We start from the raw sequence: 14,082 nt of genomic DNA on the forward strand, positions 1-14,082 counted from the left end.
GGCATCAACACCGCAATAAGCGTGCGCGGAAACGGAGGAATTCGAACGCATAATGAAAACTTCTGCCATGAGCTAATTAGTTATGCAGTGAGAATAGCAATGAGGTTTGTATCAAAGCAAGATCAACTTCAGCCTCTCTTTTATCCAAAGGCCTGGTAACTGAGCACAGAACTGTAAAATGGTCTGTTATGAGTAACTGTAATTTTATCAACGCATGACTTGTTAATGAGAGTGCGTCTCTGTTTGTCAACTTATTTTTAGATTAAACAGTATTTGGCAGGCTCCTACTTGGTCTTCGTTGGAATATGGAGGTCGATGGAAGGTATCATACAACCTATGAAACAAATTCAGTGATTTGACAATTAAATCTCAATTTTTTTAACCATGTTCCTCATTCGGGCGCACGCTAGGCTACACTTAAGACAGGGATCATTTACTTTGAAGATTTAATTTGGCCAGTATAATTTTAAAGATCGAAGCGGAGAAAACAAATTTTCTCATCGATATTAAAAAGAAAGGTTACGTTTATACAAACGTTGGCCGTGTAGCACTTATATTTCAAACAGAGTTAACTGAATAGAGTGTAATGTGAAGTGCTAGATTTCAATCCCATATGAACCATGTGAGCGTTAGCCCTACTGATGGAAATGGGAGCACACAAGGACAGAGAAAAACTCTGATCAGGGTGGGAATTGAACCCACGACCTTCGGGTTAGATCTCTGCCGCTCTACCGACTGAGCTACAAGGATCTATTAAAAAGAGCCTGGGCAAAAAAGAAATTCACAGAACAAAGACTTATCAGATTCGCAAACTAAGCGAGGTTCCCAAAAACAGCCGGCTAAGGCCCACGACATGACTTACGATTGTGGCGTCCGTGAGAAAAAAAGACGTAGCATGTTCAAACATGCTTTCAAACGCTGCGACACTCGTAAGTCATGTCGTAGGCATGTCGTGAGCTTGTCGCGTGCGACAAAATCGTACCGTGTGAATTGGCCCTTAGGGAGGGAGAGAGGGAGTGTCCACCGAATGAATGTTTTTTTTCACGTCACGTGATCGCCGCCATGTTGGTGGAGGAAAAAAACAGACCTCTCATTAGCTCCTTTTGTTCGTGCCCCAGTAATTGTACATTGCAGCATTGTAATCTGTGTCTCTAGAAACTGGTTGCAAACCACCTTATATGGGTAAGCAGATTGCATGTCATAGGGCGGTACTGAATTGACAAAAAAAAATCTTCTTGGGCGATTTCAAGGCTCTGTGACAGGGGACTATAAACTAAAGACAGATATTTGAGCTGCGGAAAGAAACACTTTAAAGTTTTGAATTGTCGCATTTGTGAGCGTTACTTAAGCAAAGGAAAGCCTGAATAACTTAGGCATGATCGTGGGATTTGAACTCGTGACCTCTGTCTGCGAAATCGGTTCAGTGCTTCACCAATGGAACTATTGAGCCAATATGGAGTTGGTCATTTTGTGAGTTCGCAGTTAACACATAAAGGATATGGAAATGAAGACACTATCTATGTGGAAGACATATTTCAACTACTGAAACAACGTTACTCAAGCAGAAACGGAAGGAAAGCCTGACAAATTCAGGTTTGCGAGGGATTTAAATTTCTGGAATGTTGAGGCACCTTTTTTTTTCGTTACTGCTCAAGTAACCTTATCATGCACCTTGATTGGTCAAAAAAGTTCGCGCTACTTTTTCCACCAATGAGAAGCAAAAAACAACAACGACAACAAAACAAAAAAATAACCAGTCACGATCTGTGCTCTTGCATCTCGCTCTCGTAAATTACGTGTACTCCGCATGCGTATTGATTCATCCAGCCGTTTGTGCTTATTGTTACTGGCCAGTTAAATTCATTGATAATTGAAACTGCCTTAGGTGGTGTACTATAGACTTTATTTTGATTTCTTTTAAAGATGCTCCATTATTTCGCGAAAAACTTCTACGCGACGGTCATCACTTCACCCTACGTGAAAGGCGGGAAATTCAAGCTGTATGTTATATCTGATTTAACAAAGGTACTTTGTAATTATTTTGTTTCTCCCGTTACCAGTTTGGAAAGGCGTGCTCGTTAAGAGTATACCCCCCTCCCCTTTCCTGTTACAATCTTTCCAAAAATGAAATAGGACAGAATTAGGGAGTGAGCGGCGGAAAAAACGAAGAGATCTCCTCCTACTCTTAACGATGAAGAACGGAGAAAGAAAATTCACTGTCAGTAGTCGACTGGCCTACTTAACTAACGTATTTTCGTTGCCTCTCTGTAGCCCATAGTTAAGGGTGCTGTTTCCTTGAAGGCTTGGGCGTGGTCTTCATTTAAGCCGCTGTCCAGCAAGAACGTCACATTTAACATACATCCTCAGTCATCGGTAAGTCCCAGCTTTGTTCGTGAATTCACAAAACATTGAATGGGTATTATTTATACCTGTTGTTGTTCATTTACAGAAATCTTCATTTCTTTTTAGTTTTATCATTAAAATGAACATAGTTTTATTAACACCAAACGGGACCTTCAAGAACGACAATTATATTAACATTTGACATTAACAGGCGATAATAGCTTCTGTTGACATTAATTGGCAGGTGGTGTGCGTTTATTTTTGCCTCAAGAAAACTCAATAATGCAAAGATCGACACAACGAATTGAAGCATTTGACAATAATTTTTCTGGACAAACTTCCTTCATCGGGTTTGTGGACAAGGTCAAACCTGTTCGTCATTTCAAGGATAAAAGAACACCAAGTTATTATCATCTCAATTTAAGCATCTGGGAGGGACCTGAATAGGCCATTTCCGAGTTCATGTCTGCCTCCTTTTCAAAGCGAGTCTGAGTGCGAAGTCTTTCTTATGAAAATAAGTTTCCATTCATATTTAAAGTAGAACTAATTGCTTTGCAATTAGACTTCACACTTAAGACTTGCTTTGAAGAGGAGGCAGACACTCGGAAATGGCCTATTAAGAAGAGCAGGATCCAATGATTTTGGGAAAAAAGGTTCCCAAGAGCTCTTTGATACCAAATTTATTCTAAAACTGATTTATAAGAAAAGTGTATTGGAACTGCGGGTTTTAGAGGAAAGAACTGAGTCGTCCTTTCACTTAACTGGACAATTCAAGCAATTGTCACTTTATAGACACCTGAAAGATCATTCCTTTCACGGGAACTTATGAGCCCAACAAATTTACCTGCTGCCAACTGTGTGGCTTCATAGCTCAGTTGGTAGAGCACTAAACCAGCGTCACAAAGGTCATGGGTTCGAATCCCGTTGGAGCCACCTGAATTTTTCAGTGTCTACAAAGTGACAATTGCTTAAATCGTCCAGTTAATTTAAAGAATCAATCAGTTAGAGCGGTTTTCAATTGAGTGTCGAAAGTAATTAGAGAATTACTTTGGTTTTGCATTACTTCACTTAGTGCGCCACTTTTTCAACCAATCAGAAGTGAAACCAAAACCAATCGTAGCTTGTGCATGCTCATTTTCCCGCGCTTTGTGTCGGCTACGTGTAATTCGAGTTTTGATTGGTTTACTGGATTGTCTCCGTCCTTTTTGATTGGCCAAAGTAATTACTTTGGTTTTGGTTTTACGAAACTCATTTGAAAACCGCTCTATTTCGTCTAAAACTGATTTAATGGCCCAGTTTTCTCTATCAATATTCAAGGCTGTATCCTCGGGCTTCATGGTTGTATCCTCGGTTAAATTTCTGCATTTTTTCAGCTGAGTGAAACTCCTCTTGAGATTAAGAGACAAAATTAAATGAGGCCACGCGTTAAATATGCATTTATGAAAGTTTTGGCGTTTTGAGGAAGGTTGTGCGCCCAGGTTTAATGAATAAATTTGAACCAAGTGCGTATAATTTTCTTGAGATTCTGATCGCCCTTTATATCTTCCTTTTCATTGCAGAAACTCGTTTATTCGGAAGACTTAAAAACTTTGATAGAAACAAGCAGATGTGTCAGCTCTCGTCACTGTGTCATCACCACGACTCCCGCTGACTTAAGTACTGGACAGAACCTGGGACCAACAAACGTATTTTACCCTACCAGCTTGTCTCAAGCCGTCGGCTTAAATGATCCCCACTTAAAGGTCAGTATGTTTAGAAGTCTTTTCTTTGCTTTTTGTCAGAGTCAATTCATGTGTTCTGTAAGTCTGTGTAGAGCCGATAGAACCAGACAGAAGATAATTTGACGTAGACTTTGATGCAACAGCAATCATATATATGTCATGCGATATGATGAATTTTGTATCAGGTTAGTGAGCCAATTGCAAGTTTGCAGGTTTTTTTATTGGTCCTAATTAATTTGGTGTTTTCTTAATTGATGATCCCTTGAAGAAGAACTCCACGGCCCTCGGATGTACGACATATCGATTGCTAAATCAAAATGGAAAAGAGTTTTGCCTTCTTTTTTGCAGTTATGTAGGTTTTGCTTTGAGATTCATTGTCAAATGATAACGGGCCCCGCATATACCAGGCATATTCGTTGGAATCCAGTTCTTGCTCAAAAGCATGTATTTCAGGTGACAGCTTGATCAACTTTATTCTTCAGGTTGTTAAAGTTCGTCAGAACTCGAAGGCAGAGTTCAGCGTGTCTATTCAGGCCCAGTCGCCCGCTTGCTTTGTGTGGTTGGTCGCCAAGGATGTCCGTGGGCGCTTCTCGGAGAATGGATTTCTTCTTACTGAGCCTTCCAAGACGGTAAACAGTTATTTTCATGTTTCGATCACTACTAATCAAATATACTACTAATATAATCACTGCTAGTCAAATTTAGTATAATTTTCAGCGGAGATTATTTAACAATTATTCGCCGAAGGCGAAGTGATTATCAATGAATATTCACCGAGACGAAGTCGAGGTGAATATTCACCGATAATCACTGAGGCTGAGCCGAATAATTGTTTTAGTATAAATACACAGGTGATTATTTCAAAAAAGAGAAAAAAAAAAACATTTCAACGCGAAATCATCTTCACTTACAGTGGCAAAACGACTACTGGCAGCCATTTTGTCCGTCGAGGTGATTATCGGCTGATAATCCGAGATAGCGAGCCAATGAGAGCGCGCGATTTTGTATAATCACCTGTGTATTTATACTAAAAGAATTTAGTGTCATATTCACCGCGCTACCCGGTGAATATAACATTTTGGAGGCGCGGCTGCTAAGCTAATCAAGCACTTTTCGTGCATATTCACCGCCGAAAATTACACTGAAACAATTATTCGCCTCAGGCTCAGTGAATATTGGGGTATGTTTACCTCGACTACGTCTCGGTATGTATTCACCAATATTCACTTCGCCTTCGGCGAATAATAACTTCTTACTAACCGAGCGCGAGGGCCGTACTGGGGAATATTGGCCCGAGGTCGTGGCAGTACGGACCGAGCGCAGCGAGGTCCGTACAAAAACGACCGTAATCGGCCTGTGGGCATTACGGGAGAATAATGCCCTACAATTTAGTCACGATTAGCCAATCAGAGCGCACGTTATATCGGCTACAAACACAAGCCATATAATAATTGTTGAATAGTACCATCTTCAACAAACCAATTTTCTGCTTATTTTTGGAATGGCGTTAATGATCACAATAAAGTGATTAAGGACTTTAAATTGCTACTATGATCAAAAGATCACTTCCTCTTTTTCTTCACATTTTGAAATTGTGTTTGCTTAACATCTGACTAGCAAAATTCTGAGCTTTGATTTTTGTGGTAGTGCACTTAAAGTGCACTACACACTATGTCACCGGGTTGTAGGAGTGAGTGAGTGAGTGAGTGAGTGAGTGAGTGAGCGAGCGAGCGAGCGAGCGAGCGACCGTCCGTCCGTCCGTCCGTCCGTCCGTGGCGGCAAATAGGCCCGCAGTGAGTGCATAAAGCGTGACTCTGATGTTGTGACACTGATGAATAAAGTATTTGTTTAGAACATTTAATCGCGCGAACACTAATTCGTTGGCTGACGTTATAAACAACCACGTAATTTAAACTTGAAAGGACCATTGCGTTTATCACTTGAAAATGAAGTCAAGATGACTTCGAAACGTCCTGCAATATCGCTCATTTTTGTAATCAAATGTATTTCAAAACGTTTTCTCCTTAGTAGCACTTTAACTCATTTTCTCTGGGGGCATTGAAGTGCTTTAGATGTCGGTAAAAACGGTGAACTATGGAAAAAACAGAACTCGAATCCTAATTGGCGAATAATTTGTCACATCAACATCTTCATCAAGATCATCCTCCTCATCATCATCACCACCACCACCACCACCATCATCATTTTTGTCAGCTATTAACAGCATGGTTGTAATCGCATCAAATACGACCAAAAATACAAAACCTTGGCCATGCTTTCTCTCGCTCACGCTGTTTTTGTGTTGCAGGTTTTGTTCTACAGTTGGCAAGAAACGACAGCGAGCGACCTGGAGAAAAGTCTTTACGTCAAGTCTCTATATGATCTCTACACTTGAACTGGTTTGCTCACCATAGACAAGCTGCAAAATCAAGTAACATTCAACAAATGAAAAGACCACTGAGCAAATTAATAACATAGGTTGCCGTTTTAGGAGATCCTGTACCTTTCCAGACGCGGTCTGTGAATGGAGAATGAGACTCAATAGATGATACAGCAGCAGAAACAATGCACCTGATAACAAAAGGATCTGCAGGTCATAGGAACCAATGAAAATAGCAATCTGGAATAGCTACAGGATTAGTCGCCATTTTGGATGAACGCGTGAATGAAAAAATGAATGATCTTAAAACAATACAGTTCACCGCAATTTATTGCAGTAGTGTAAAGAATTAATGTCGATTTAAAAAACAGTTGAAATAAAAAAAAAGTTTGGTAAAATGCCTTTCTTTATTCGAGGTAATGTTTACACATTGACGGTTGTGTTGAGCTACATGGAAAGTACAATTTCGATTGAGTAGAACTTTGATGAAAGTGCGTGACATTTACGGGGCTAACGATGAAATGATAAATGAAATGAATCATATATTGAAATGCGGATATGAAATCAAGTGAAGCTTGAGCTGCGAGGATCATAGATCACTTGATTTACGGGACTGGGTTATAAGACATGTAAAAAAAAGCCAATTAGAGAGAGGCAGCCAACCGTAATGGAAAATTGCAAGTTCACTTTTTTAAAAACTTTTTCGCGATTTTCAAGAGCCAGCGGAACTACCCACTGACATTCATGCGCTTGTGTGTTCACGCCTTGGTTATGTGAAGTTCCAGATTTTGCAGGAAACCGGAAAGAAAATAACAAAAGTTGAAAACGCACGTGCAAAGCCATTGTTTTGCTGATATAAATGCTACATTTTAAATCTTAAGGTGCCTGTTTATATATAGGAAGCTAGTACGCATGACGTTTTTGGGCCAGAATGGCAACCCGAAGTGAGCTGTTTTCCTTTTTAACTTGTCTTAACACTACCTCACTTAAATTGCTAAGCATCGGTTATCTGTTAGAAATGATTGGGTTAAAGCGTAAAGTTCACTTCCGGTTCCGTCCTTGAGTAACGAACGTCTTTTGCTCGACCTCCTTACTATAGCACATAGAAACCTGAGCACATTAGCATAGAGGAAGTGCTGCACCAACCATTCCCTCCTAATATTGTGATAGAGTGGTTTTCAATTGAGTGTCGAAAGTAATTAGCAAATTGCTTTGGTTTATGATTAGTTCACTCAGTGATTGGTTCAAAGTTCTCGCGCTACTTTTTCAACCAATCAGAAGTGAAACCAAAACCCATCGTGGCTCGCGCGTGCACATTTTCCCGCGCTTTGTGTGGGCTACGTGTAATTACTTCGAGTAATTGATTGGTTTACCGGATTGCCCCTGTCCTTTCTGATTGGCTAAAGTAATTACTTTGGTTTTGGTTTTACGACAGTCAATTGAAAATCGCTCTAAAGCGCAAGGAAACTCATTGCTCCTTGGTCATAGGCAAGAGTTGCCTAGCGACCAAAAAAACTGTTGAGCTTGACTATGTGTCTCACGTCATAAGCAACCCTCAGTCGTAAGTTTATGGTTTGTTTTTATGGGGTCCACTACATAATTTTAATGGTTTTCACAGTTTCGAACTTCCTTGGATTTCTTTGCAGGGTGAAGGAAAAACTATGGGGACGAGTCATGTGAATTGATACTCGTATAGGTTTGTGCTACCGTATAATATGTCACCTTGTTACAAGTTCCTTTCGATTTTCGTTTCGATTCCAACCTCGCTTCCAGGAGTTTTCTCCGCCGAGGAGAGATTCTGCTTGCCTTAATGTTTCAGGAAGACTATTCCACTGTTTCCACTGTTTCGACTATTCCAATATCTCAGTTTCGATTCAAAACAGCCATAGAATCAATAAGCTACTCGATATTATACTATTAAGTTGTTACACTGTCATGCAAGTTAATAACTGTCTGTCCCCTTTGAATCCAACTCTTCCATGCTGCACAGCCAAGTTATCCAGGACTAATAAATCGCCCTTCTTCCATTTAAATCCAACTGCGCATGACCATTTGCTGGCCACAATGTGTTGCAATACCGCTGGCTCAATCGCCCTTCCGTCACCGTAATAGGTATTACTGGGTAGTTTGTTGTCCGGAATCCCAGCAACCTTTGGCAGCAAGCGGTAATACGATGCGTTACCATTTACTACTTGATTAAACCAGGTCTTTTGGCCTGTTACTGGATGATATATACAAGCCGGTCTGTTTTGCCAGACGTACAAATCTCCAGAGGGATCCCATGTGATGTTACTGCCTTGTTTCTTGGCGTGTGCTTCTACAACCTTTTAAACACAAACAGAGGACCAGGTGATGTGATATCGATAATCAAGAAGCCATTTCCGAGTTGTGTTCACCCTCGGAGTCAATAAATACATAAATAAATAAATAAATAAATAAATCAGTTTTCTGTGATAAGATTCGGTCTTCGTTTTAATACCTACCATAGAGGCTTCGGAAACCAAAGAAAATTAATCAAATTAGTTCGCAGTGTTTACCTCCCTGTTATCTGTTTGATACACATGTTGCCAATTTAAGTATTCTCCATTGGACTTGTCGGGAAAGTATCTGACGTATCGCACTTGTTTCTCATCAAACTTTCGTACAACATCAGGATCCAAGTTGGCGAGAAGTTCGCTGTTTCTAACCAACGGTGTTTCACCTCCGCAGCCCTCGCCGGGCTCTTGTACACAAAAGAAGAAAATCTGTAGAGGGACAGGGAAGCTTAAAAACTGAATATCTTTGTTTTTATTTGTACGTTATCTAATTGGATCATAAACAAGGGTAGTAAACTACTTAAATCCGCACTTAGTGTGCCAATATAAAATGAACTAAATTAAATAATTCATTATCTACCAATTAATAATCTCTTGTTCACTTTTTCGTTGGTCAGTCGGTGTGTATAAATGTTGATCTTCCCGTCCCTTGTAGTCCACCTGTCCATCCTTCCATAAATCCATCTTTCCTAACGTTTCACCCCGCCCCCCCCCCCCCTTTTGTTTCTCCATTCGCCTGTGGCTGTCGTTTTCTTGGTCTACGCAAGGTCCTTTGGGTTTGTCTGTTATCCCTTTTTCTGTTTCTCTTTCATTAATTTCATTTCTCTTTTCACTCTTTTTGCCGCCTGTGCCTTTGCTTCTTCTTTAGATTATGGCCGGGATCGTTTCTTCGCTCATCGTTTGATCTGTGGGTTCAGTTTTAGTTGATTTCTTCGTTTGCGCGTCCGAGCTCTGTTCTTAATGCGTCCATTGGTTCTTTCATATGTATTATTTTATTTCAAATTAGCGCCTCTCTATAAAGCCGTTAGCTCCCTCAGGTGGGCATCAAGACCTTTTCCGGAGGGGTAGACAAGAGTTGATTGTAATAAGAACATTAATTTTTGGCTAATGAACTATTCTTACCTTTGATGGGTATGCGTCTGTATACGATAATTCGTTGTGAGGTGTTATTGATATCTGACTCGGATCATCATTAGCAGTGTAGATCTCTGCATCCTTATCAATTTTATTGCGGTAGTTTGCCCCACCTTTAAACTCCAATCGTTCCCACGGAATGGCTTTGGCAATGGTCGAAAAATCCTGAGCAGTTTGAGCTGGTAGATTTCGGAATAATATAGCAGGGTCATGTGTGAGGTTTTCTTCAACATATTCCATACACTGCGCGGCCAGTTCTGCCAGAGAGGCCTGGTACGGGTTATGAACAAAAACCGCATGTGGCAACGACTCTCTTGGCTTTGCAAGGTATTCTGGGAAGCCTTCGCCTCTTGAACCCACCATAAAAGGTCTGTCTCTAAGCCTCGACTTCAAGTTAGGCGTTAGCTCTTTTACAGGCAGCGGCTGGAAGCTGACTCTTTGGATTCTTGCTTGTGTTGAAGATGGGCGAATGTAACTTGCCGTGCCAAAACGTGTTTTACGGGAGGCATCGGAAAGGAATGTAGCAAACCTGGGGATTGCAATCTGAAGCTGACGCAATTGAAAAACTCTCATGGTCGATCTTTCTGTTGAGACAAGTGATAGGTGCTTAAAGTAAGGAATTGTTCTTGTTGTTAGAGAGGGCATTATGGCGTAGGTACGCAAGTAACCCTGTATAATTCCAGCAGAACTTATGGTTAGTGATGGCTGGTGATGCTTAGTGATGGCAATAGTGATGGCTAATGATGGCTAGTGATGGTCGGTGATGGCTAGTAATGGCTGGTGATGGTTATCAATGGCTAGTGATGGTTAGTGGTGCGTAGTGATAGCTAGTGATAGGTAGTAATGGGTAGTGATGGCTGGTGATGTGATGTTATGAGTAGTGATGTGCAAAAGCAATCATTGGACATTTCTAGTTACTGTACTTGAACACGGAATTATTACCAACACTATTTGTACATGTATGGTCATGCAAATAAAGCCTGTTGTCTTTGCTGTCGTATTTCTTGGGTCCCCTCGCAGCAATTCACTTGTAAAAATATTAGGGTTCAATTATCAAGCCCTCGACGGGGCGTCTTACCGTTTTAACTCGTCACGTAATCTTTCCTTTAGAACAAATACGGTAAGGAGGCACGCGTGACGACGGCTCAGGAGGTAATCTCATGTACATCGTGAGTAGATTAAGAACGTCGTACTTTCATTAATGGTCTACGTACGACGAATAGTGTATAAATGTGGATCGACATCCACCAATTGTTAAGAGAGGCAAATAATTAAAACAGAGATTTAATGTCGGGGTCATATGCACATTTTGCGTAGCCAGGGATCATGTTGTCAGGTTGTCAGTTGTCTCAGACATCTTGCTTATATGTTCGAGTCAAGGACACAAATATTTTTAGAGTTAAAATTCTTTGCCCGCGTCTCTTAGGAACTGAAACTCATAGGATCCTAGCTGTTGAGTATACAGCCATTCAGCTGCATGCAATCGGCAATGATTTGCTAAGACAATCTGAAGTAAAGTGAAGCTGTGATCATAGCACTTATGAAGCCTGAAAATTTCAGGACTTCAACGGGGCTTGAACCCGTGACCTCGCGGTGCCGGTGCGACGCTCTAGGAAGCCATTGGTGTTGGGAGTTGGTTTAAATGATCCCGCGATTTATGAATGAATTGACGAATGAAATTATATATGAAATGTATCTTATATTGTGCTGTGGATATGAAATCAAGTAAAGCTATGATCCTTGCAGTTATGAGCGCAATTTAAGCAATTGCGTCGAGAAGCCTAAAAATCTATTCACAAATGATCAGCTCCCAACCTCAGTGGCCTTCTTAGTTCAGTTGGCTAGAGCGTTGCACCGGCATCGCGAGGTCACGGGTTCAAACCTCGTTGAAGTCCTGGGCCCGGTTGTTCAAAAGCCGATTAACGCTAATCCCAGATTAAAAATTAACCAAGGAGTTTATTACTCCACTGCTAAATGCTGTTCAACGTTGATATTTGGCAAGACTTTACATTAGAAGAAGTCAATCTTGAAAAACAAAAATAAGCAAAACAACCTTTCACCAAAAAGTTGAAAACATGAAACAAAAGTTTACGCTAATCCTGGATTAAGCTAATCGGCTTTCGAACAACCGGGCCCTGACTTTTTCAGGACTTTTTCAATTGCGTTTTTAACTGAGAGGATCATAGCTTCACTTGATTTCATATCCGCATTTCATATATCATTTCGTTCGACAATCTGAAGTGTTACACAACTGCTTGATTTCAGTCAAGGAGTACTAGCCTGATAGGTGAAAAGATACCCGAATCGGAGGCTCAAGAGTAAAAACCACTTCACAACTTGACCTCCTTTTTTTTCTATAACATTAAGGGGTGGTGAGGAAAACAGAGAAGGTCCGCTTGACAGAAGAACTTTTACTGTTTGATTGCTCTTAATATAAAGTGCTACTACGGCCAAAAAATCAATTTTTCTTTTTCTTTGCTTGGATTTCAAAACTATGTTAACTAAACAGTGAGTAACTCAAGTAACTCAAGGCATGGGGTGCCTCAGGGATCCTGTCTTGGGCCCCTGTTGTTCAGCTTGTATACTAGCAAGTTGTTTGACATCACAAGCGCCCATCTCCCAGAGGTACATTGTTACGCTGATGACACTCAGCTCTATATGTCGTTTCGTCCCAATGCAACCTTTGGCTCTGAGTGTGGGACACTCAAAGCCCTGAGAGTAATCTTTTTTTTTTTTTTTTTAATTTTTTAACTTTCAATCGCGGAAGACAGAAAGGAGGATCCATTAAACAATTGGGGTGGGGGGGGGGGGGAGGGGCTCTTTGTATAGTAGTGACATTTACCCCTTAGGGCCAGTTATGGTACAATATAAAATGAGTTATATTTTAAAGTGAACGGCTATGGATCAGATTATTGTCTTAATTTCTGTGCACACAATTGATTTCAAGACTTGTTATTGTTCTTGGTTTGCTCTTGTTCTTGCTCTTGTTTTTTATTTTTAAAAAAAGGTTTCGTTTAGATTGTCGTCGATCCTCGATCCTTGGTCCTGGATCCTTGATCCTGATTTTCCAGGACACTTGTTTTGCGTTTTCAGAAGCAGTGTTGATAAATTCGTCCAGTCTTGCAAGATATTTTGGGTCGCCATATAGCTCATAAATAGCTGGAATCTCAAGTGCCGTTGTGTTTTGTTGTTCATTGCGAAAATCGAGGAACCGCATTGCTTAACTGTGCCGTTATTCGTATTTAACAAACATATTTCTAGTTTCTAAAGAAACTGTGGTGCTGCGTCGGTGGGAGAGTAAAACAGGAAGCTTTGGTTTTATCAAACTTGTTGATAAAGGTCGAATTACCACCGTGAACCATTTGGAAAGCTGACTTTTCGAGCGTTAGCCCTTCGTCAGAGCGAGTAGAGAAATTGTGGCTGTTGTGAGTTTTTATGGGGGTGTGGAGGAGGCGTGATTAGGGACGTGGCATTTCAATCTTCCCAATCACTTCCATTCCACAGGTCAAGACTAGGAGCCTCTGCTCCAGTGATGAACAATAAAGATAAACGTTTCCCTTAGACCTGAAACAACAGGTTTGTAGAGTGATTAGGGCCTGTAGGGCTAGGAGACACTCTTGGTTTTGTTTATTTGTCTGTAGCACAGTGACAGTGTACACTGACCTGTGTTTTGGACCCGCCGATCTCGTTCCGACACCAAATTGACGAGACTAAAATCTTTCACGAAAACGTTTTCGGTATACTTACCTTTGCGTTGCCTTCACTATATCATGGAGTCTCGAAACTCTTGATATCGAAGTAGGTGCGCTTGAAATGGCGCAGTTACAGTTCCCACACATTAGTGTCCCCTGCGTTTAAATAATGAGAAACAGGAATGTTACACGCACGACTTGTCACTGACTTGTTAATCTTGTTTTGCACGTACAGTTTTGTCACTATCTTTCCTTTACCTATTGAAAATCTTTGGATTGAAAAGTATTTGCCAGTCTCTCAGAATTATACTTGATCATGGTTGGGATACAGAAATCGATAGAAAGTATGATTCAACTTATTAGGCACATTGATTCTGGATTAAGGATCAATTATTTGACCTCTCCCGAGCCTCAGATCACTTGCTTTTAACGGTCCAATGGTTATAATTTAGAAGAAAAAGGCTGGGAAATGAATATTCTGACCGAGATTAGAGGAT

The 14,082-nt window shown here is 40.7% G+C and overlaps 2 protein-coding genes across 2 annotated transcripts; one reads left to right on the forward strand and one right to left on the reverse strand.

Annotated features, from left to right (window-relative positions):
• The first annotated feature begins 219 nt into the window (after positions 1-219).
• LOC138017880 (beta-mannosidase-like) lies at positions 220-6,842 on the forward strand. The gene is made up of 6 exons (XM_068864870.1): positions 220-322; positions 1,924-2,025; positions 2,272-2,373; positions 3,903-4,085; positions 4,547-4,693; positions 6,373-6,842. The coding sequence occupies exons 2-6, from the start codon at positions 1,924-1,926 to the stop codon at positions 6,457-6,459; spliced, it is 621 nt and encodes a 206-aa protein (XP_068720971.1). The 5' UTR covers positions 220-322; the 3' UTR covers positions 6,460-6,842.
• LOC138017878 (dapdiamide synthesis protein DdaC-like) lies at positions 6,833-13,869 on the reverse strand. Its single transcript, XM_068864867.1, has 5 exons — positions 13,844-13,869; positions 13,641-13,741; positions 9,882-10,477; positions 8,982-9,188; positions 6,833-8,768 (listed from the first exon to the last, which is right to left on the reverse strand). The coding sequence occupies exons 3-5, from the start codon at positions 10,464-10,466 to the stop codon at positions 8,370-8,372; spliced, it is 1,191 nt and encodes a 396-aa protein (XP_068720968.1). The 5' UTR covers positions 10,467-10,477; positions 13,641-13,741; positions 13,844-13,869; the 3' UTR covers positions 6,833-8,369.
• Positions 13,870-14,082: the final 213 nt, after the last annotated feature.

The sequence above is a fragment of the Montipora capricornis genome, chromosome 9 (assembly GCF_036669925.1).
Source record: "Montipora capricornis isolate CH-2021 chromosome 9, ASM3666992v2, whole genome shotgun sequence".
NCBI classification, from domain to species: Eukaryota; Metazoa; Cnidaria; class Anthozoa; order Scleractinia; family Acroporidae; genus Montipora; species Montipora capricornis.

What these genes read in the sequence shown, in the direction of transcription:
- LOC138017880 (XM_068864870.1), top strand. Translation starts at nt 1,924, where the DNA reads ATGCTCCATTATTTCGCGAAAAACTTCTACGCGACGGTCATCACTTCA. An exon ending in ACATACATCCTCAGTCATCG is followed by an intron (nt 2,374 to 3,902) that starts GTAAGTCCCAGC and finishes TTTTCATTGCAG; the next exon opens with AAACTCGTTTATTCGGAAGA. An exon ending in TTACTGAGCCTTCCAAGACG is followed by an intron (nt 4,694 to 6,372) that starts GTAAACAGTTAT and finishes TTTGTGTTGCAG; the next exon opens with GTTTTGTTCTACAGTTGGCA.
- LOC138017878 (XM_068864867.1), bottom strand. Translation starts at nt 10,466, where the DNA reads ATGAGAGTTTTTCAATTGCGTCAGCTTCAGATTGCAATCCCCAGGTTT. An exon ending in CAGACGCATACCCATCAAAG is followed by an intron (nt 9,189 to 9,881) that starts GTAAGAATAGTT and finishes GTCCCTCTACAG; the next exon opens with ATTTTCTTCTTTTGTGTACA. An exon ending in ATCAAACAGATAACAGGGAG is followed by an intron (nt 8,769 to 8,981) that starts GTAAACACTGCG and finishes TGTGTTTAAAAG; the next exon opens with GTTGTAGAAGCACACGCCAA.